This window comes from Erinaceus europaeus, chromosome X, assembly GCF_950295315.1.
Source record: "Erinaceus europaeus chromosome X, mEriEur2.1, whole genome shotgun sequence".
NCBI classification, from domain to species: domain Eukaryota; kingdom Metazoa; phylum Chordata; class Mammalia; order Eulipotyphla; family Erinaceidae; genus Erinaceus; species Erinaceus europaeus.
The window spans coordinates 64,044,853-64,069,094 of NC_080185.1; the positions used below are offsets into that span (position 1 = coordinate 64,044,853).

Here is a 24,242-nt window from a genome sequence, read left to right on the forward strand (position 1 = left end):
CATAAGTTTCTCTGGCATCACTGTACCAGTTAGGTGGGGGTTGCTGCTGATGCCTGGGTCTATTTTTATATCTTATATGTAGGAGCAGTAGTTGTGGTGCATCTTCAGTAGTCAGTAGGATTCCAGTGTAAATGTTGATAACTTTAGAATGTAAATATTGGGGAGTTGGGTGGTAACAACAGCAATAAAACAACAAGAGCAACAAAAGGGAATAAATAAATATTTTTATTGTTGTTGTAGTTATTGTTGTTATTGATGTCATCGTTGTTGGATAGGACAGAGAAATGGAGAGAGGACGGGAAGACAGAGAGGGGGAGAGAAAGACAGACACCTGCAGACCTGCTTTACCGCCTGTGAAGTGACTCCCTTGCAGGTAGGGAGATGGGAACTCGAACCGGGATCCTTATGCCTATCCTTACGCTTCACTACTTATGCTTAACCCTCTGCGCTACCACCCAACTCCCATAAATAAATAAATAAATATTTTTTTAAAAAAAGAATGTAGATACTGATTGTGGCTAAAATTTATGACAGGAAGACATTGTATGCCACTGGTTGGCTACCTTAAATTTCAGGAAAAGTAAAGAAAGATACATTGTGACTCCCTGCAGAGGCACCAGCTCTTAGAGTATTACATGATATTCAGGTATGTTGTTAGGTTGCCTCTTGTCTGTTGGTTCTAGTACTCCTGAATCCAGCCACCTTATGATGTGTCTCAGGCATGGTGGACCTATTGCTCTGATGGTGACACAACTGCTCCTGCTGATCATAGTGAGTGGTGCAGTGTGTAGAGGTCTTGTCATAGGTTGGTATCAATTTGGTCCCTTATTACCAGTTGGTAAGAATGTTGGTCTAATGAAGCTTCTCCAAGTTCCCAAAGAAACTATCTTTCCATGTCTCTGCTGTGGTGATGAGTGGGTGGACCTGCAAGTCTAAGTTAATGGCGTAATACCTGATTGTTTCAGAAGAGAGACCAAACAGCCTGCCAAGTTGCTTCTGGCCTAATTTGCAGTTCAGGTCCAGTCAAGGGAAAGTCATGAGCCACCACATTGTGATCTGACTTATCAGTCAGACTAACACAAAGGCAATCTCTCCCTTCAGAGTACTCTTGCTCAGGTTCATGAACCCCTCCTTTCCCACTACCACTGAGGTTGTACCATAGTATCTGTTGGTCTTGGTGTTGTTCTCCCTGAGGACTGAATTTAATAATAGGCACAATACTAGAAGGCAGGACTAGGATAGTTTTGACTAAAAGTACATTCCCTGGAAGGTTTGGTTTGCTGGCCTCAGGCAGCCACAGACAGTTTACTGTAATTCACTCCTCAGACCTGCCCACAATTTGCCTCTTCATGCATTCTCCAGGGACAGGAAACTGTTGGAAGACAAGTCTGAACTTCTTAGACAGTTTGCTTGATGAGTTCACAAGAGTGTTGGGTACCCCCTTTATTTGTGTGTTGAAAACACTGCTGGTTGTAGAGCAGCTATAACCTGCTTTACTGATTTCAGTAGTCTGAGATACAGTTAGCAGCAAATTCTTCAGTATTGGTATCTGAGGTACAGTATACCCCTGTAATGCAACCAGGCAACTTCTTTGTTGAGAGTCCTTACCTTTGCAATGCAGATGCCTGGTGACTCTTCTTTCTTATTCTTCTTCTTATTATTCCTACTCTAGGTCTGGTTAATTTTTAACCTTTCTACTGTTCTGGTGCCTAACCACCACCGGGTCTGGTCTCTGAACTATGCTAGCCATTTCTTGATTATACCTATACCCATTTTCTCCTTGATTATACATGTATCCGTTTTCCCTAGTTTATACCTGTGTCCATTTTTAACCCTCACAAGTGTCTGAAAAAGCATTAATATATAAAGCAGAACAAAATGTTTAATAACCAGAAACCTAAATGCAAGAATAGAGCAGATGAGACTTGGGATCTCCATTTTGGAAAAAGATAATAGACCCATTTTTAATATATTACAAAGGGCTCATCACTTTCCTAATTTTTGTCTGAGCCCAACAGCTAACATACAGGTGGGCCAAAGGTATTGTCTGGGAGGATGGTGTCAGAGTTTGAAATAGTACTAGAAATCTGGATCAGAGAAGAGAGTAGCTTCCAAATATAGGGAAATTATGTAAATATTGTTAACTGAAAAACCCCATCAGTTTGATCTGGGGCCCATATTCAGTGCAGGAACCTGTGTAAGCTCTGCATCCCTGTAGATATGAGCTCACATTCTGTGGCCATAGCTAAGAATGTTCTAGGCTGGACTCATTGCTGGACCCATCTTCCTCAAGTGGTAGAGTATTTTGGCCCAGCCTCCCTTCACAGAATGGGGCAGTCTACCATAGTTGATCCACATTGAGAGCAAGCATGGCTCATTATGTCTGTGTGGGAATCCCAGGATTCCTGACTAGTGCCCAGGAGATTAGGTGGCCTGGTAGTAACCAAAAGAGCTGCCATTAAAGTATGCTGGTCTCTTGCCCTTGTCCAGCTTTCGTAGCCCTTACTTTGTCTTGGAGTGATTGAGGGTAGTAAAATAGGGAGTAGGTGAAGGGGAAATCTAGGTCTAAGTAGAAACTATTTGATTAAGTACTTTAAGATATCTTTTTTTAGGTCTTTTTACTTGCTTGCTGTACTTACTTGGTCACTGCAAACTTTTGTACTTTTGCTTTAAGGTATATATTTTCCCCGAAATTTTAGATACATATGCACGTGTGCTCTATTTCTTGGGCCCTGGTCCATATTTAGGTGCTGTGTCTTTTTTTAACTCTTTTTTTTTAAATTTAAGTAAGGAGACATTAAAAAAACCATAGAATAAGAGGGGTACAGTTCCGCACAATTTCCATAACCGATCTCCATATCCCATCCCCTCCCATGATAGGCTTCCTGTTCTCTATCTCTCTGGGGGTATGGATCCAGGGTCATTGTGGATTGCAGAGGATGGAAGGTCTGGCTTCTGTAATTGCTTCCCCACTGAACATGGGCATTGACTGATCGATCCATACTCCCAGTCTGACTCTCTCTTTCCCTAGTAGGGTGGGGCTCTGAGGAAGCGGAGCTCCAGTACAAATTGATGGGGTCGTCTGTCCAGGGAAGTCTGGTCAGCATCTTGCTGGCATCCGGAACCTGGTGGCTGAAAAGAGAGTTAACATACAAAGCCAAACAAATTGTTGAACAAAGATGGACCTAAAGACTGTAATAGTGCAGATGAAGTGTTGGGGGTATTCCCTGAATGCTCTTGTGTACTTCTGCTTTCAGGTATATATTTTCCCCTAGTTTATGGGCACGTGTGAACCTATGCTCTATCTCAGGGGACCTGGACTATATCTAGGTTTGGGGAATTTATTGGGGAGTGGACCACCTGGAATGGAATTAGAGAATACTATGAAAGGAAAGGTCTCACCCGAGTGATGAAGCTGAAGGGTTGTCATTCCACACCTGAAGTCTCTAGTCACAGTCTGAAGTGAAGCATGCTGGGGTGGCACTCATTGAGTTGATTAGGTTGTGATTTGCAGATGCAATATTATTTGATATGAATTGAGAGCAGCATGCAGGAAAGTGGACCCCACCCTAAGGTTCCAGACTGGGGGAAATATAGGCTCTATAGTGGAAATGTGAGGTTCCTGTTGTCTTAGGGTTCAAGAAGACAATGGATAGTTATTGTTATCATCACATTATTTGGTGATTGGGTTAACTTTGGAAAGTCCCTTTGTTAGGGGTTGGGGTATAATACCCAGCATCTTGTATATAGCTGTGCTACCAGTTGCTTCTGCTCTCCCTGGTCTAGGCTTTTGAGAGAATTAACATATCAAAGACAGCCTATGTATTAAAAAGACTGAGTCTGTGTTTTAAGAATTTCTAGACATATGATCAATTTTTCCTGTCTCATATTAATTAAATAGTGGTTTATATGTTTGCACTTTAATAGGAGTGTACATAAATACCATTCCCACCACTTTTTGGTTTCCCATCCCCATCACCCACCCCCACACTCCCACCCCCCAGCTCCGCTGGGAAGCCCAATGGCCACCCTCCCCTTCACCACAGGGTTTTTACATTGGTGCCCTGCTCTTGATTTAATCAGATCCTGCTTTTAGTTTCCCTTTCTGTTCTTCTTTCTCAACTTCTGTTGATGAGTGGGGACATCCTATACTAGTCTTTATCTTTCTGACTTAGCTCACTTAACATAATTCCTTCTAGCTCTGTCCAAGATGGGTCAGATAAGATGGGCTCATTGTTCTTGATAGCTGCATAGTATTCCATTGTGTATATGTAACACAGCTTTCTCAGCCACTCATCTGATGTTGGGCACCTGGGTTCCTTCCAGGTTTTAGCTATTATGAATTGTGCTGCTATGAACATAGATGTACACATATATTTTTGGTTGGGCATTGTGGAATCCTTGGGGTATATCCCCAGGAGAGGAATTACTGGGTCATATGGAAGGTGTATGTCTAGCCTTGTGAGAGTTCTCCGGACTTCTCTCCACAGGGGCTGGACCAATTTACATTCCCACCAGCAGTGCAGAAGGGTTCCTCTGTCCCCACAGCCTCTCCAACATTTGTTGCTGCTGTCCTTTTTGATGTATGCCATTCTCACAGGAGTGAGGTGGTATCTCAGTGTTGTCTTTATTTGCATTTCTCTGACAATCAGCGACCTGGAGCAGTTTTTCATGTTTGTTAGCCTTTTGGATCTCCTCTGAAGTGAATGTCTTGTTAATATCCTCTGCCCATTTTTGGATGGGGTCATTTGCTTTTTTTTTGCTAAGTTTGCTGAGATCTTTGTATATTTTGGTGATTAGTCTCTTGTCTGATGTTTGGCATGAGGAGATCTTCTATTCTGTGAGGGGTCTCTTTGTTTGTGTGATAGTTTCTTTGGCTGTGCAGAAGCATTTCAATTTGATGTAGTCTCATTTGTTAGTTTCTGCTTTAATCTTCCTTGCAATTGGGTTTGTTTCATCAAAGATGTCTTTGAGGTTTAGGTGGGAAAGTGTTTCACCAATGTTTTCCTCTAAGTATTTGTGTTTCCGGTCTGACATCCAGATCTTTGATTCATTTGGAGTTGATTTTTGTTTCTGGTTAGATAAGGTGGTTCAGTTTCATTCTTCTGCATCTTACAACCCAGTTTTCTGAGCACCATTTATTGAAGAGAGCCTCCTTCTTCTATTTAATACTTTGGGCCCCTTTATCAAAGATTAGATGTCCATAGGTGTGGGGGTTTAGATCTGGGCTTTCAGTTCTGTTCCACTAGTCTGTATGCCTATTTTGTTCCAATATGAGGCTGTTTTTGGTGATGCTGGCTTTATAATATAATTTGAGATCTGGAAGTGTGATGCCTCCATTTCTGTTTCTTTTCCTAAAGATGGTTTTGGCAATTCTAGGTGTTTTCTGGTTCCAGATAAATGATTGTAGTATTTGTTCTATTTTCTTAAAGAAGCTTGGTGGAACTTTGATGGGTATCATATTAAATTTGTTTATGGCTCTGGGGAGAATATTCATTTTGATGATATTTATTCTTCCAATCCATGAGCATGGGATATCTTTCCATTTCTTGGTATCAGTTTCTATTTCCTTGAAGAGTGACTCATAGTTTTCAGTATACAAGTCTTTCACTTCTTTGGTCAACTTTATTCCTAGGTATTTGATTGATTTTGCTGAAACAGTAAAGGGTAGTGATTTCTGGATGTCTTCTTCAGATTTAGTGTTTGCATAAAGAAGTGCCACTGATTTTTGTACATTGATTTTGTCACCTGATACCTTGCTATATTGCCTAATAACTTCCAGTAATTTTCTGCTGGATTCTTTAGGTTTTTCTATGTATACTATCATATCATCTGCAAATAGTGAGAGCTTGACTTCTTCCCACCAATCTGTATTCCTTTGATTTCTTTCTCTTGCCTGATTGCTATGGCAAGAACTTCCAATACTATGTTGAAGAGTAACGGTGACAGTGGACAGCCCTGTCTAGTCCCCAATCTGAGGGGGAATGCTTTCAGCTTCTGTCCATTGAGTCTGATGTTGGCTGTAGGTTTGCTATATATAGACTCCACTATCTTGAGGAATTTCCCATCTATTCCCATTTTTTGTAGAGTTTTGAGCATGACTGGGTGTTGGATTTTGTCAAAGGCTTTCTCTGCATCTATTGAGATAATCATGTGGTTTTTGGCTTTGCTTTTATTGATGTGGTGAATGACATTGATTGACTTATGGATGTTGATTGACTTATGGATGTTGCATTCCTGGGATGAATCCCACTTGGTCATGATGAACAATCTTTTTGATATGTTGCTGTATCTGGTTGGCCAAGATCTTGTTTAATATTTTGGCATCTATGTTCATCTGAGATATCAGTCTGTAGTTTTCCTTGTTGTTTAATATGTGATTGTATGGCTATAAGTTTCCCTCTCAATACTGTTTTAGCTGTGTCCCAAATATTTTGATAGGTTGTGTCTTCATTTTCATTTGTTTCCAGGAACATTTGAATTTCCTGCTTGAGTGTCTCTCTGCCCCAGTGGTTCTTAAGTAGTACATTGTTTAGTTTCCAGATTATGTGACTTTTAATAATTTCCTGTTTGTTTTTAAATGTTAGTTTTACTCCACTGTGGTCTGAGAAGATACTTGGGATGACTTCAGTGCTCTTGAATTTGTTGATGCTGTCTTTGTGTCCTAACATGTGGTCTATCCTTGAGTATGTGTTGTGTGATTTTGAAAAGAATGTATATTCCAATTTTTTGGGTTGAAGAACTCTGAAAATGTCCAAGAGGTCTATTCTGTACATCTCTTCATTTAATTCTCTTGTTTCTTTGTTGATTTTGTGCTTTGTTGATCTAAGTGTGAGAGTGGGGTGTTAAAGTCTCCCACTATTATTGTATTACTTTTGATGTATTTTTGAAGTTCTTCGAGTAGCTGCTTGATGTATTTAGGTGGTCCCTAATTGGTTGCATAGATGTTAATAATTGTTAAATCTTCTTGGCTGACTGATCCTTTAATCATTATGTAATGACCTTGCCTATCTTTTATTACTTTATTTAATTTAAAATCTATTGTGTCAGCGATGAGAATGGCTGTTCCTGCCTTTTTTGTGTTCCATTAGCCTGTATGATAGTTTTCCATCCTTTCACTTTAAGTCTGTGTTTATCTTGTTGGGTCAAGCGGGATTCTTGCAAGCAGCATATGGTTGGGTTCTGTTTTCTGATCCATCCTCTCACTGTGTGCCTTTTGAAGGGTGAGTTTAAGCCATTGACATTTACAGATATTATGGATTTAATGTGTTGTAGTGCCATTGTTCAACAAGTTTTTATTTGTTCTGATATGTTGCAAGTATTATAGTGATGTTCTTGTTTATAAGAGGTCTTTTAGAACCTCTTTCATGGCAGGCTTGGTGATGGTTGCCTCCTTTAACAGTTGTCTGTCTGAGAAGGTTTTGATGACTCCATCTAGTTTGAATGAAAGTCTAGCAGGATATATTATCCTTGGTTGAAACCCTTTTTCATTCAGGACTCGATAGATATCTTGCCATTCTCTTCTGGCCTTTAGAGTTTGAGTGGAGAAGTCTGCTGATAGTCATATGGGTTTTCCACTGTATGTGATTTTTTTGTTTTTTGCTTGCAGCCTTTAGGATCCTTTCTTTATCCTTACTTCTTTTCATTGTGACTATAATGTGTCTTGGTATCTTCAGGTATGGGTTGATTCTGTTTGGGACTCCCTGAGCCTCTTGGATCTTAATGTCCTTTCTGTTGTTCAGTTCTGGGAAGTTTTCTTCTATAATTTCATCTAGAATGTTTCCTTCCCCTTCCTCTCTTTCTTCCTCTGGCAGGCCAATTATATGAATGTTACTTCTTCTGAGATCATCCCATATGTCTCTGCTGTTGTTTTCAGTGTCTCTCAATCTCTTTTTGAGCTCTTTCACCTCTTTCTTAGTTTTCTCTAGCTCTTCCTCTGTCTGGCTAATTCTGTTTTCTGCTTCTGCTAGTCTGCTTTCCCTTCCCTCAGCTGCTTTCTTCAGTCTCTAGCTTTCCTCTGTCTGGCTAATTCTGTTTTCTGCTTCTGCTAGTCTGCTTTCCCTTCCCTCAGCTGCTTTCTTCAGTTCAGCTATTTCAGCTTTCAGTTCTCTAATTGCCTCAAGGTAGTTAGTATTTTCCTTGAGGGTCTCATCTGTTGTTTCCCTATATCTGCTATTCCTTTTCTCCAAAGTTGTTTTCATTTATGTGATTAATAAATGTATTATTGCTTGCATGATTTTCTTATCTATGGTTACTTCTGGCTGATTTGTAGTTTATTCTGGTCTCTTATCTTCATTCATTGTAGTAGAAGTTTTATTTGCTCTTGATCTACCCATTTTTAATGTGTTTTTTATTTTTATGTTTTTTGTTCCTCAGTTGTTTTGTTTTGTTTACAAGCCACACTTTACTAAATATCTTTATGACAAATGCAAACACCACCCTCAGAAATTACAGTGGTAACTAAAGCAATGACTGAAGCAGTTTAGCCAATACCCATTTGTCCCACAATGTCTCCAGTTCAAGAAGAAATAGCAACTAAGTCCAAATGAAAAACAATGAGAAAGAAAAAAATGGATACAAGGAATAGACAATTATGCAAATCTACTGTCCACTGTAAATTCTAGGGGTAGCAAGAGGAGAAGGGGAAGTAGAGCAGAGAAACACACAAAGAGAGTCCGCTCTGAGTCAGATTTCTTCCATGAAATAGTTCACAAATCAGTGAATTCAGAAGGCAGAGGGAGGAGGAAGGGAGAAAGGAAGACAGGGGAAAAAAGAGAGAAAAGAAAAAAGAAAATAAAACAGTAAAAAAAAAGCAGTGTAAGGAGAGTTGTGTGTTTTTTTTTTAATTGGCTTGGAGGTAGGAGAAGGGCGAGAGTGGATAGAGGAGGTATGAAAAGTGAGACAAGTGTCTCTCACAGTGAGTGATAATTCTTGTTACCTAGCAATGGAAAATATACTAAGAGTTAATTTTGGTCAACCTGATGGAGGGGGCCAAAGGGGTATGCGTGTATATATAATAGTATTAGGGTATATAGAACAGAGTAAAAAGCCCAAGCAGTGGGTCTGCAGCTTGGACAGCTCCCAGTTAGCATTATGCACATTGAGTGTAGACAACTGATTGAGAAAGAAAACACAAAACCAAACAAAAGGAAAAAAAAACTTTCAAGCAGTCTTTCCCAGGCTGGGTGAGGCTTACTTGATTAGCTAATTGTTACTCCAAATGGGTCTAAGTCCCTTACTCAGACGAAAAACAAAAATAGCCTAGAAATTTGGAAGCAGGTTTGGAATGACACCCTTGTGGGCCAGGAATCTTGGTAAAGAAAGGAGCTCAGTGGGGAGCCTGCTATCAGCAGCTCCCCTACCCCCGGGGTCTGGTTATGGGGAGAGGGGGGCTGAGAGATATAATCAAAAAATTTCCTTTCTTTTTGCTCTAGTTTTTAACCCAAATTGAATTATAGTCACCTCCTTTGTCTGACGTTTAGGATGTCTCCTTCTTGTTCCACTGAAGGCCAGGATCTCTAAGGCTTTCTAGCAGTTGTTGTCAGAGTTTGCAGGTGCAGCTACTTTTAAGTTGTCATCTTAGCTCTGACCCCCGGTGCTGTGTCTTTGTTTGGAAGTGTGCCACTGAAATGGAATTAAGGAGTTCTATGAGCTAGGCAAAGTCTAGCCAGAGTACTGAAGCTGAAGGGTTACCATAGCAGACCTGTCTATGGACACAGTCCGAAATGAAACATGTCCAACTGATTGATACTGGTTGCATTGATTTGGTTGAAGTCAGCGAATGCGATATCAATTGGTATGGGTTGAGAGAAGCCTGGTGGAAGATGAGCCCCACTGCTGAGGTTCCAGGACTGGGAGAAATACCAGTTTTATGGAGAATGGGGAGGGTTCCTGCTGTCTTAGCATTTAAGAAGGCAATAGGTAGTTATTATTATAACCAAATTATTTGGAAATTTGTTTGACTTTGAAAATCCCATTGTTAGGATTTTCTGTATCATACAAGATCTCACCATGATTCATGTCGTTTAATGCTATTTACATATAGCTGTATCTGTTATAGTAACACAGATAGTTGCTTCTGGTCTTTCTGGACTAAGATTATAGGTGGTTTAATATTTCAAAGAAAAGTCATTATTAGAAATTTATTAAGAATTTAAGTCCACTGTTAAAATTCAATCAGGTTATCAATTTGAAGCCTTAAGTGCTTAGATTAAAGGAATGTGTACTCAGACCTGAGGTCTATGCTTTAAAATGTTTGAAACAATCAGTTTTCCCCTCTCATATTGACTAAATAGTGATTTATAAGACTATAGGTTAAAAAATTAAAAAAAAAAATTTAAAAAGACTATAGGTTAATAGGACTGTATATTCCCACCACCAGAGGTCTGTATCCCTACTGCCCCCCCACCCCCACTCCACGGTGACACAGAAAAATCTATCCTCACCCTCCACCCAGAGTTTTTTACTTTGGTACAGCACTCCAAACTCAGTCAAATTCTGCTTTGTGTTTCCTTTTCTGTTCTTCTTTCTCAACTTCTGTTTATGAGTGGGATCATCTCATACTTATCTTTGTCTTTCTGACTTACCTCACTTAGCATAACATTTTCTAGCTCCTTTCAAGATGGGTCAGAGAAGGTGGGTTCATTATTCTTAATAGCTGAGTAGTATTCCATGGTAAATATATCACAGCTTTCTCAGCCATTTTTCTGTTGTTGGGCACCTGGTTTGCTTCTAGGTTTTGGCTACTACGAACATGGGTGTATACATATCTTTTTGGTTGGGTGTTATGGAGTCCTTAGGATATATCCCTAGGAGAGGAATATTGGGTCATATGGAAGGTCCATTTCTTGCCTTGTGAGTGTTCTCCAGACTGCTCTCCACAGAGGCTGGACCAATTTACATTCTCACCAGCAGTGTAGGAGGAGAACCTTTTGTCCTCATAACCTCTCCAGCATTTGTTGCTGCTGTCAATTTTGATGTATGACATTCTCACAGGGGTGAGTTGGTATCTCATTGTTGTGTTTATTTGCATTTCTCTAACAATCAGTGATCTGGAGCAATTTTTCATATATTAGCCTTTTGGATCTCTTCTTTTGTGAATATCCTGTTCATATCCTCTGTCCACTTTTGGATTTTGTCATTTGATTTTTTTATTGCTGAATTAGGTGAGCTCTTTATATATTTTGTTTACTAGCCTCTTGTCTGATGTATGACATGTAAAAATCACCCATCTGTGAGCAGTCTCTTTCTTTGGGTGATGGTATCTTTTTCTGTGCAGAAGCTTTTCACTTTGTCTAGGACCATTGATTTGTTTTTGATTTAGTCTTCCTTGCAATTGGATTTGTGTCATCAAAGATGCCTTTGAGGTTTAGATGGGAAAGTGTTCCACCAATATTTTCCTCAAGTATTTGATAGTTTCTAGTCTAACATACAAGTCCTTGATCCATTTGGAGTTCACTTTTGTTTCTAGTGAGATAGTTCAGTTTCATTCTTATGCATGTTTCAACCCAGTTTTCCCAATTCCATTTATTGAATAGACCCTCCTTCCTCTAGTTAACACTTTGGGCCCCTTTATCAAAAATTATATATACACCAAGGTTATCGCTGGGGTTTGGTGCCTACATGATTAATCTATGGCTCCTGATGGCCATTTTTACCTTTTTATATTTTATTTATTTAATTTTATTTTAATTATTAAAAGGAAACTCTGACAAAACCATAGCATAAGAGGGGTACAGCTCCACACAATTCCCACCACCAGAACACCATATCCCATCCCCTCCCTTGATAGCTTTCCTGTTCTTTAACCTCTGGGAGTATGGGCCCAAGGTCATTGTGGGATGCAGAAGGTGGAAGGTCTGGCTTTTGTAATTGCTTCCCTGATGAACATGGGTGTTGACAGGTTGATCCATACTCCCAGCCTGCCTCTCTCTTTCCCTAGTAGAGTGGGGTTCTGGGGAATCGAAGCTCCAGGACACATTGGTGGGGTTGTCTGTCCAGGGAAGTCTGGTTGGCATCATGCTAGCATCTGGAACCTGGTGGCTGAAAAGAGAGTTAACATATAAAGCCAAACAAATTGTTGACTAATCATGAACCTAAAGGCTGGAATAGTGCAGATGAAGAGTTGTGGGGTATCTCCATTTTTTTCCTCCAGGGTTATTGCTGGGTTGGGTGCCTGCACCATGAATCCACCGCTCCTGGAGGCCATTTCCCCCCCTTTTTTTGTTGCCCTTATTGTTGTAGCCTCATTGTGGTTATTATTATTGCCATTGTTGATGTTGTTCGTCGTTGGATAGGACAGAGAGAAATGGAGAGAAGAGGGAAGGACAGGGGGAGAGAAAGATAGACACCTGCAGAAATGCTTCACCGCCTGTGAAGCGATTCCCCTGCAGGTGGGGAGCCGGGGCTCGAACAGGGATCTTTATGCCGGCCCCTGCGCTTTGCGCCACATGCGCTTAACCAACTGTGCCTCCGCCTGACCCCCCTGGGGGTCTCCATTTTGTAGATAGCTAGTAGGCTTATTTTAGCTTTTTATTTGATAGGGCAGAGAGAAATTGAGAGGAGTAGAGAGATATAGCGGGAGAAAGAGCGGGAGAGAGATAGAGTGGGAGAGAGAGATATTGAGAGACCTGCAGCCCTGTTTCACTACTTGTGAAGTGTACCTCCTGCAGGTGGGGAGCAGGGGGCAGGGATTTGAACCCAGGTCCTTGAGCATGGTAATATATGTACTTAGCAAAGTACGCCACTGCCCATCCCTCCAGGATATTAATTTTAATATTCTTTCTGCAATTTGAGGGGAGGGAGCAGAAAGTAACTTATGAGTTTTGGTTTCAATCTCCTGAATTTCTCTTAAGTGAGTATCTCTTAAATGTCCTCAATCAGAACTCACTTGATCCAGGCTAGAGTACATCCCTTACCTCTTTCTAGTACTCCAGGAGGTGACATAACCCAGCAAGAGCTGGGCTGCACGGCAAGAGCTAGATCCTGAATACTTTGCTTTTCCTCATTTTACCTTAGGACTCCCTCCTCATTCACTTAGTCTGCACATTTCCACATTGGAATTACCTTTGCTGGGCTAAACCTTCTTCTTCTTTTTTTTTTTTAATGATTTTTGTGACTTAAACTTTCACTCTTTGCACATATCAATTGTTTTCACTGTATGTATGTACTGTGATTTTCTCCACACATCCTTGGGTGAGTGATTCATTTGTTATAGGTTATAAGGCCCTGTTTTTTTCTTTACTCATAATGGTAATAATGGCTTTTATGTCCTGAATCTAATAAACACATCTGACATCATCAGTCAGAATGTAATTTCTGAAAAATGCTGCTCCTGACTATCTGTAACCTCTTGTCTCAGTGGATCCAGAAGTTCTCATTTATCCTAAACATGGGAACAGATTAAGTGGCCATAAATGATATATTCCATAAAATCATGGTGCCTCAGAGATAATCTAATTCAACTCCCATGCCACCCCCTTTTTTTTTTAGAGAAAAGAAAGCAGAACAAGTGATTTACCTGAGATGAGACAGATAGAGCCCAGGGTTCCCATCTCTTAGTCTGTTTTATTGCACAGATGTCAACTAATGGCTTTTTTGCCCTAAGGTTGTTTATATCAGCCCTGGATCAGTGTGTATTAATCTATAGGAAAAACTGCAAGTAGAGAACACTGTAAACCACTGCTGAACTACTTTTCTAGAAGAATGGTTCCACTTTAGTTCCATATTCCTTGGGGAAAAAAAGGGTAAAAAAAATTCTAAAGGAAAAATGAAGTTAAACTCTATAATTTAACTTGGACTATAAGGCTAATTAAACTATGAATAAATGACTGCTGTTTTGTCTCTGAAAGCATGTAGAATTTCAATCCCTGCTGTCTGTTTTCATAGAACTAGCTCAAATGTCCTCAAAAATAATGTGATGATTTTATTTTTATTGCTTAAGACATTATACATTTTGATTAATTTGTTCATTTATTAGTTTGTTTATTTGTTTAATAAATATCTATTAATGCTTATTATCTGCTAGGCACTGAAGCTTAAATTTGTGAGACATAGCCAATAAACTATTATACACACGGTATATCTGATGTTGCCTTGGCCCACTTCTATGGAGAAAATGAAGTAGCTGAAAAGGATAGAGAGTTCCAGGAAAGCATACTTTTACCTATGCTATTCTAATTAAGATAATTTAGGAAAGGTCTTAACATTAAGGTAATGTTTGAATAAAGACAAATAAGGGAGTAGATGCTGAGACTGTCTCGGTGAAAATCATTCTAAGCAGAGGAAGAAGGTATAAAGAGAGTAAGGTAAGTTTTCTTTTTGACACATTTGATTAATCTGGAACTGTGTAGGGGGTGGTGAAAGATGAGGATAGAAGTAGGGTGAGAATCAGATCATATAATACTTTTATTGGCATTAGTAAATAATCCAGGTGGGAAGAAGGATTCTGAGTGACTTACTTTTTAATGAAGTACAATTAAATTAACATAAAATTCTCCATCCAAACAATTTTTATTGCCATTGGGGTTATCACTGGTGCACTGTGCCTTTACGATAAATCCACTGCTCCCAGTGGCCATTTTTTCCTTTAATTTTTATTTTAAAATTTTCTTTACTTGATAGAACAGAGAGAAACTGAGAGGGTAGGGGGGAGGAAGAAGAGAGAAACCTTCTATACTTGCTTCACCACTCATGAAGCTTCCTCTCTGCAGGTAAGGGCCAGGAGGTCAAATATGGGTCCTTGTACATGGTACCATGTACACTTAACCAGATGTACCTCCACTCAGCCCCTAACTGAACAATGTTTAATTGAGCGATTCATTGGCTTTTAATATTTTCAGAATGTTGTGCAGCTGTCACCACTATCTAAATTCAGAACATTCATATCGCTCAAAGAAGCCCTGTACCCATTAAGCAGTCATTCTTCATTTTCCCCATCACCTAATCTGATTTCTGTCTCTGTGGATTTGCCTGTGCTGGACAGTTCATATAAACGGAGTCAGATGAAATATAGCTCTTTGTATCTGGCTCCTGTTTCTTAGCATAATGTTTTCAAATTTCATCCATATAGTAGTATATATCTACTGAACACAAAAATAACTGTTGTACTGAGGATGGACTGTGTGGAGACAAGGAGAAAAAAACAAGGAGATCAGTTAGGAGGTAGGTGATGATGATTTGGACCAGTGTAATGACAGTGAGATCTGGACAGATTCTACATATGCATTGAAGACAAAGTCAGGAGAATTTGCTAAAAATTGAATTTGTAATCAGAATGAATGAAAGGAGTCAGGGATAAGTTTTTGATACAATAAATGAAAAGGTGCGTTATCATTTGATGAAACTAAGTGAAGACCTAATTTGTGGGAGGAGTGAAGTTTTGCTGTTTAGATTTTCTGTATTTGCAACATGTAAGCAAAAAATCACCAAGTGTGCTATTGAAAGTATAAACCTGCAATTTGACTGAGAGATAAATTTAGGCATTAATAGTTTATTGATGGCATTTAAAGCCATTAGACTAGTGTAAATGAATTAGTAATAATTCAAGATAATTATTACTAATAATAATTCAAGTGAAGTAAAATAATTCAAGGAATAATACTTGGAGATCTGGGAGATGAGGAAGGACCAGAAAGCAGGACTGAGAAAAAATAGTGAGTTTAAGTAAGGAAAACTGCAGGCTTTTGGTATTCTTACAGACAGACAATTTATTTCAGATACTTAAGGAATAATAAGTTTTCTTCTGCTCTCACAAATTTTTTGAGTTAAAGGGCCCAGAAACAGTCACCATCACTTTGTCCTGGCTCATTCTTTATTAAGCTGAAAAGCAGTCTTGTCTTCTGAATATCCTAATGAAAACATTTATTCTCTTTCACATATATGATATTATATGATTTTAAGCCTTACTGAAGACATTTAATTAATGATTCAGTTGACAAATATTTGAGTATCTGTGCTAGCTTTTCTTTTACTTTTTTTTCTTTTTATTACTTAAAAAATTTTTATTTATAGAAAAGAAACACTGACAAAAACCATAGGATAAGAGGGTACAACTCCACACAATTCCCACCACCAGAACTCCATATCCTATTTCCTCCCCTGATAGCTTCCCTATTCTTTATCCCTCTGGGAGTATGGACGCAGGGTCATTAGGAGGTACAGAAGATGGAAGGTCTGGCTTCTGTAATTGATTCCCCACTGAACATGAATTATGTGGAGTTGTACCCCTCTTATCCTATGGTTTTACCAATATTTCCTTTTTATAAATAAAAAAGGAAAAAAATAGGAAAGCTATCAAGGGAGGGGATGGGATACAGAGTTCTGTTGGTGGGAATGGTGTGGAGTTGTACCTCTCTTATCCTATGGTTTTGTCAGTGTTTCCTTTTTATAAAACAAACAAACAAACAAACAAATAAGTAAAAAACAAAAGGTTCCCTAGCATTTCCGTAGGGCTTACCTGGAGGCTTTTGTGACTTCTGCTTACTAGTTCCTTTCAGAGCTTGGCCATTTAACTCATCCTTTGGTTCTGTCAATTTTTTCAGAGACACCTCTTCTATTATAAGACTATTATTTACATTATAAATTGTATACTATACAGTACAGCATCTCCCCTGACAATAACTTGGGTCCATCAGCATATCAGATGTCAGGCTCAGGAAAAAAAACTAGTATAGTTATGGGCCCTGGGAATATAACTAAAATAGACCTACTAGCTATCCTCAGAAAAGAGACCCCAAATATTCATCTGTAATATTCCAGCCTTTAGGTTCATGATTAGTCAACAATTTGTTTGGCTTTATATGTTAGCTCTTTTTTTTTCAGCCACCAGGTTCCAGATGCTACCATGATGCCAACCAGATGTCCCTGGGCAGACGACCCCATCAATGTGTGCTGGAGCCCCACTTCACCAAAGCCTTGCCCCACTAGGGAAAGAGAGAGACAGGCTGGGAGTATGTGTCGACCTGTGCTAGCTTTTCTTCTAGGCACTGGAAACATAGTAGTGAAGATGTTTGGTAACTGACATTGGGAAACTTAAATATAACCGAAGATAAATGTATTAAAATATGTGCTGAAGTTATTGAACATATTGGTTTTATTCAAATGTTTAAATAATTATCTACACACACACACACACACATATAATTGTAATCAGGAAATCAGGATGTTTTAGGATCACATAGGAAGACTATACTAATTTGGAACTGGAGTAGGAAGTAGTCAGATATATTTGGAAGCATTGATGCTAAGGCAACTATTATGACTGGTTTGAGAGGAACCTTGACTCCCAACAGGAAAACTCACTTCTTTATTCTGGCTTTGATTCTAGTGTGCCATTTGAAGTGCCCAAGCTGAAAAGTGGAAAGTATACATTGGAGGCTGAGAGTGAGAGTCTAGATAGCTACACAGCTGACTCAGATAGCACATCCAGGTGAGAACCCTCCCTCTCCTTTTTGACATTTCCCTCTGTTTGAATTCTCATTTTCTTCTCCTGAATCAGAATGCTGATTCCTATGCCTTTAGTATTCCTAACTTTAGTCCTCAGGAAGTCAAATAAATTGCTTCTCTGACCTCTACCACAACTATTTTGATAGTGTCTCTACTCCTTTGACTTTGAGCACAGCCTCTTGGAAAATGCTGACTTTGAGAAGTTGACATATCTTGAAAGAGTATTTTTAGGCCAGCAGTAGATAATATTGTCATCCTTTAGAAATGGGGATATGCTGAAGCAGTCCTGAGAGATAAGAGCAATAATAGAGGCATTATGCTTCCTGAACAAAACACTTCAGAGCCACTATAATCAGAACAGCCTGGTTCTGGAACCAAAATAGACATATAAACCAGTGGAATAGAATTGACATCCCCAAAGTCAGCACCCATCCCTGCAGTCATCTAATTTTCAACAAGGGAGCCCCAAAGATCAAATGGGAAAGGAAAGCCTATGCAACAAATGTCATTGGGAACATTGGGTTGAAATGTGTAGGATGAAACTGGACTACCAGTTTTCATAATATATAAATGTTAACTCCAAATGAAGCAAAGATTTAGAAGTTAGGCTAGAAACCACCAAATACTTAGACGAAAACATAGGCAGAACTCTCTTCCATATAAGTTTTTGCAACATCTTCAGCAACTCAAATCCAATTGGAAGTAGAGCAAAAGCAGAAATAAACCAATGGGGCTACATCAAACTGAAAAGCTTCTACATGGCAGAGTACTAACTAACAAAGAAACCCTCCACAGAGTGGGAGAGAATATTTATGTAACACATATTGGACAGAGGATTGATAACCAAAATACATAAATAACTCACCAAACTACAATAAAAAGGCACACAACCATATTGAAAAATGGGGGGAAAGTATCTACAGAATCTTCTTCAAAGTAGTGGTACAAAGAGCCAGAAGATGAAAAATTGCTCAAAGTCACTAATGATCAGGGAAATGCAAATAAAAACAACACTGAGATACCTGTTTATACTTTTGAGAATGTCATACATTAGAAAAGAGAAATGCCAACAGTTGGAGAGGTTGAGGGTGGGAGATGGATTCTCCATTGTTGATGGGAATGTAGATTGGTCCATCCTCTATGGAAAAACAGTCAGGAGATTCATCATAACTCTAGAAATGAACTTGACCCATCAACCCTCTCCTAGGGCTTTACTCAGGGAAAACATAAAACACATATCTGAAAAGACCCATGCATGCTGATGTTCATAGCAGCACAGTTTATAATAGCCCAAACTTGGAAGTGACACTGATGCACAATGTTACATGAATGACTAAGAAAGTTGTGGTACAAAAAAAAAAACTAGTACAGTACTATGCAGCTGTTAAAAATGTAATACCGTGGTCAGACTTGAAGGTATCATGTTGAGTGAGACAAGCCATAGAGTGAAAGACCAATACCAAATAATCTCACTTATAGGTGGCACTAAAGAATAAAGGACAGTAAGAAAGGACATAAGGTGAAACTTTGACTGTGGGTAGCATATTACACCAAAGGAAAGGACTCTGGATAATGAGGGAAAGGGGCAGGATCAAATGACAGTGGGATTCTGTTGCATCTCTTAGACACCCATCAAGGGGAGATGAGAGTCTGTGCCTAATGTATTAAAAACTATACTGAAAACCATTAATCCTCCAATACATTAAAAAAAAAGAATTAGGGGTATAAGTATTTGTGTTGTACAAAGATGTGTCTTCAAGACAATTAATATATACAGTTTACTTTCTGGATTTGGTTTCTATAAGATGGGCTCTCCTTCCATCAAGCTTGGACGCCTTTGTATGGAATGAGGAGGGTAGGTGTGATTTTGTTATAATTTCTATATCTCCTTCCAGGAGAGACTCTTTGGACAAATCTGGTCTTTTTCCAGAATGGAAGAAGATGTCTGCCCCTAAATCTCAGGTAGAAAAGGTGAGATTTAGTTTATGTTTAATTGAATCTCCTCTTTTACTTCTCACAACCTTTTCTCAGGATGAGTATGAATCAAGAATTCAGCTACACAAATTTTAATTCAAACTCATTTGGGAATATTTTATTTTCCCTTTAAAGCTATTTTTTATTTGTGATTAATAATGTGTTACAAGATTGTAAGATTACAGGGTTCCATACCACACCTACCACCAAATTTCTGTGCCTCTACCCTCCTAACAATAACCACCACAGGTCTTATATAGAGTCTTAGAGACAACTTTGTTACTTCTGTTTTGTTTGTTTTTGTAAGTCTGTGTGATTTGATTCTCTAGATTCCATATGTGATTGCAACCATCTGGCACGTGTCTTTCATCTCTTAATGTACTTTGCTAAGCACAATAAGTTCCAGTTTCATTCATTTTGTCCCAAAGGATACCATATCATCTTTTTATGATGGCAGAGTATTGGAAACATTTTCTAAGGTGTTAGTTGAAACATATAAGGAAAATAAGGTTTGTATTACTTCCTAGATACTTAATGTTTGCTGTAAGTATATCATAGCTTATCAAAAGTAAGCCTTGTTCTGCTTAAGGCTATCCTTCCCTACTCTATGTTTACAATTATTCAATGTCCTTTTCTATGTCCTTGCCCATATTTCTACTCAGGAAACTCAGTCTGGGTATCAAAATGTAGTATCTGTTGATGAAGATGAAATGATATTCAAGAAGAACACTAGAAAGATACTCAGGCCTTCAGGTAGTGGATTTCCCTTCAAGGCCTAGAAATTAAAGTTGAGTGCCCTTCATGAATTATTGGTGTGGAGAAGAGTATGTCCCTTTTGATTTGGGTGTTTGGTCTTCCACTTAGAATATACCAAATCTGTAATTGATCTTCGCCCAGAAGATGTGGGGCATGAAAGTGGTTCTTTGGGAGATAGAAGTAAATCAGTCCCAGGTCTCAATATGAATAAGGTAAGTAATTTTTTCCCTCACATTAGCCTCTTATGTATATGAAATCTTATGCATGTAGAGTTGACTTTGACACCTGATATTCTTAATCAACCTGTTTAATTCTTTAGGAAAAGAAAACTTGAATCTTGATTCTCCAAATTCCTAAAGTTAAATCTGGTTTCTTATTTGCTTAAAGTAAAGGATAAAGTAGAATATAAAAACACTTGCTAGATATACAGCTGGGGCTTAAATAATTATTTTGTTAAAACATAAATAAATGACTGAGTTGGGGCAGTGAAATGGGAGATAACTTGATCATATTCTTTTGACATTTGAGAAAGATGGTTAGAATATAGTTGGGAATCCTAAAATGGAGGGGAGTATAAAGTAAGGATATATGAATGAATGTACAAATAATATCTTAGAACTTGGCAATAATCTTGGTTCCCATTAAAAGAAGCAGTCTTTGAATTTTTTTCTCATTTTTATTAACTCCAAATCTACATTTACTCTAGGAAGAAGAAGAGGAAGAGGAAGAAGAAGATATTGACCATCTGGTGAAGTTACATAGACAGAAGCTGGCCAGAAGCAGCATGAGAAGTGGCTCCTCTATGGTGAGTTCTGTTAATTCTGTGGCTACTGATGTGTGGGACAGTGTGGGGTGGGGGTGGAGGGACTGGGAATAAAGAGTCAGTCTCCCTAGAGCAAAGTAAGGACATGAGGAAGTCGACCTAATTACTCTTCCCAGATAAGTGAAGTTTGTCTGTTTGTTCCTGTCCTGAATTTAAACTATAGTTGCTTAGTGCAGTTAGGTGACTTCCTCAGCCTTTGCCTTGGTGAGTTATGTCAGGTAATTAGGACTATAGATATTTTTCATTACAGCCTTACAAACATTAATCCATATGCCCCCTGCCTTTAGAAGTATCCAGGCCATGAAATAAACAAAATTATATTTCATCAGATCCTACAATAAATCTCACATTAAAGGGTAATGAATGCCATGAGAAGGACATTGTCAGGGCTAAGTGGTATCAGGGAATGATTAAAGAGCAGTTGTAGAATCAGAGTCATGAAGTTAAATGAATATTTAAGAATCAGAGTCTTGTTCTTTTGCAAATATGAAAATTGATGTATAGGGGAAATAGTCACAAACCAAGGTAATTAGAGTGTGTTCCCAATAACACAGGAAGAGAATAATTGGGTTGCATAGCCAATTTCTGGAATATATTTTCATTTCTTGTGGGATTGTTTCCATATTTTTGTCCCAATAAGTTATCTCTGTAGGTGTTAAGATCAAGTGAATAAAAATAAAATGACACCCAAGTCAAAAGAGAACTACTCTTCTGCACACCAATAATCCACGAAGGGTGCTCAGCCTTAATTTCTAGGCCATGAAGGAAAATCTACTACCTGAAAGCAACTTGGTTAAGTTAGTAACTAATGTCTTCTAGCCAACGTCTTAACATATATGACATAAAATGGACCTAGCTGTACCTTCACTCTCTATATTTCTTGCCCATTTTCTGGACCAGGTGAAAACACGATAAAGTATGTGAAAAAGAGATACGAAGAAGATAATTTAAGAGCTTTGGCAAGCCCTGAATTGATTTATCAATCTAAACAATTATTAGCATGCTATTGTCTCTTAGACTTTGGGGACAAGATTGTTTGCAGCACCAGCTTGTTGTAGGGGCTTCCAAAATTTCATTTTGTTCAGTGGCTATAGTTTTAATATGAAAGATGTTGGCAGTGTGGGAGAAGGAAATATACCTCCCCCCAGATATTTGTGGGTGCTTTATCTTCAGAGTACAATCGGCAGCATGATGAGCATCTACAGTGAAGCTGGTGATTTTGGGAACATCTTTGTGACTGGCAGGATTGCCTTTTCTCTGAAGTATGAGCAACAAATGCAGACTCTGGTCATCCATGTGAAGGAGTGCCACCAACTGGCTTATGCTGATGAAGCCAAGAAGCGCTGTAACCCGTGAGTGTTTCTAGAACCTGACTGATGCTCTAAGATGAAAACTCAGATCCTGGCATCTGTCTAGGTCTTGAATTGAGTCTATCACTTCATGGAGGGTTAGGGAGATTTGATAGAGGGTGGTTGGAAGAGAAGTGGGAAAGCGCAAGAATGTATCTGAGACATTTGGATGTGACATGACCATTTTGTCATGGCATATGTGTATGAAGAGCAAGAAGTGATTAATAGACTTGAAAGAAGATGGTGAATTATGCAGTACTTTCTTTGATTTCTAGTTATGTGAAGACTTACCTTTTGCCTGACAAGTCCCGCCAAGGAAAAAGGAAAACCAGTATTAAGCGGGACACTGTAAATCCACTGTATGATGAAATCCTCAGAGTAAGTATCTAGAATTTGATGGTATAACATGTTCTGTCGGGGGTCGGGCGGTGGCGCAGTGGGTTAAGCGCACGTGGCGCAAAGCGCAGGGACCGGCGTAAGGATGCCGGTTCGAGCCCCCGGCTCCCCACCTGCAGGGGAGTCGCTTCACGGGCAGTGAAGGAGGTCTGCAGGTGTCTATCTTTCTCTCCCCCTCTCTCTGTCTTCCCCTCCTCTCTCCATTTCTCTCTGTCCTATCCAACAACAAAGCAACGTCAACAATGGCAATAATAACCGCAACGAGGCTGCAACAACTAGGGCAACAAAAAGGGGGAAAAATGGCCTCCAGGAGCGGTGGATTCATGGTGCAGGCACTGAGCCCAGCAATAACCCTGGAGGGAAAAAAAAAGAACATGTTCTGTCTTGTACTCTAAGCTAGTCATTTCTCTGCAACATGGCCAGTCACTGTGGACTTCAATAACCACACCTGTGTCTGAAAATACAATGTGAGTATCTGTTTACATTGTAACATTCCAAAAAACAGAGAAGAGAACAAAGGTGATCCGGCTTTTTATTTTCTTTCATTCTTTCTTCCTTTCTTATTTTTCCGAAGTTGGAGATTCATGTGCTTACAGATCTCATTCTGAAAAATCATTTGGAATAAAGAGTCTTTATGGCAACTCTTTTTAAATGTTCCAGTGTTCTCTTACCTGCTCAGTGAAAAATAAATGAACTTTTTAGGTATTCCCAGGGAATATAGTAACTTTTTTTAATGTGGTAAGTTGAGGCTTTGAACAAGGAAAATCAAAATTGCTTATTTATTAATGTAATTTGACAATCTTCACTATGGGATTTAGGTATAGTTGTTTCGATTCTGGAATACATTTTTTGAGGAATTGCTATGAATGAAATGTCTCAGGCTTCTCCTTTCCCTTCACAGTATGAGATCTCAGAGTCTCTTCTGGCCCAGAGGATCTTGCAGTTCTCTGTTTGGCACCATGGTCGTTTTGGCAGAAACACTTTTCTTGGAGAGGCAGAAATCCAGATGGATTCCTGGAAACTTGATAAGAAACTGGATCATTGTCTCCCTTTACATGGAAAGGTAGTCCGCTTTAACAACTTACTGTTTGGATCTGAGGTAGAATTGTCTGTAGTGACCTCTACTGCTATACATTAGTAGCATTCATCATGCAGTCTGTGGAGTTCTAGCACATCCTACTGGGGTTCCTGAGCTTGGCAGTAATTTCAGATACATTTGTATGTCAAGTGTGAATAACCTCTTCTGTGGAGACCAGACAAAGAATGACACTATGGTTTGTCTTTGAAGTTTCTCACTTGTGTGCCAAGCTGTGCCTTCTAGGATTCTAGCATCTGAATAAATCTTAGCACTCTAACTTATACCTCTTCTACAAGCTAACCTTTTGGATGTATCCTAATCTACACCACTTTTATGTGCTAACTTTTTCACTTAAATGGCAAGTAACGCAACCCATGAACTTCTACCTGCCTTGGTCATGCAAGCCAAAGCTAAGTTTTAC

General features: G+C 39.0%; 1 protein-coding gene across 1 annotated transcript in view; it reads left to right on the forward strand.

The window, feature by feature from the left end:
* Positions 1-24,242, forward strand: part of SYTL4 (synaptotagmin like 4) — a 99,937-nt gene that overhangs the window by 63,856 nt on the left and 11,839 nt on the right. The window contains exons 6-13 of the mRNA XM_016194511.2: positions 17,327-17,428; positions 19,341-19,416; positions 20,082-20,172; positions 20,284-20,387; positions 20,882-20,980; positions 22,172-22,350; positions 22,623-22,725; positions 23,645-23,806. Of these exons, the coding sequence (XP_016049997.1) occupies positions 17,327-17,428; positions 19,341-19,416; positions 20,082-20,172; positions 20,284-20,387; positions 20,882-20,980; positions 22,172-22,350; positions 22,623-22,725; positions 23,645-23,806 (916 nt within the window). The remainder of the gene's footprint in view (positions 1-17,326; positions 17,429-19,340; positions 19,417-20,081; positions 20,173-20,283; positions 20,388-20,881; positions 20,981-22,171; positions 22,351-22,622; positions 22,726-23,644; positions 23,807-24,242) is intronic.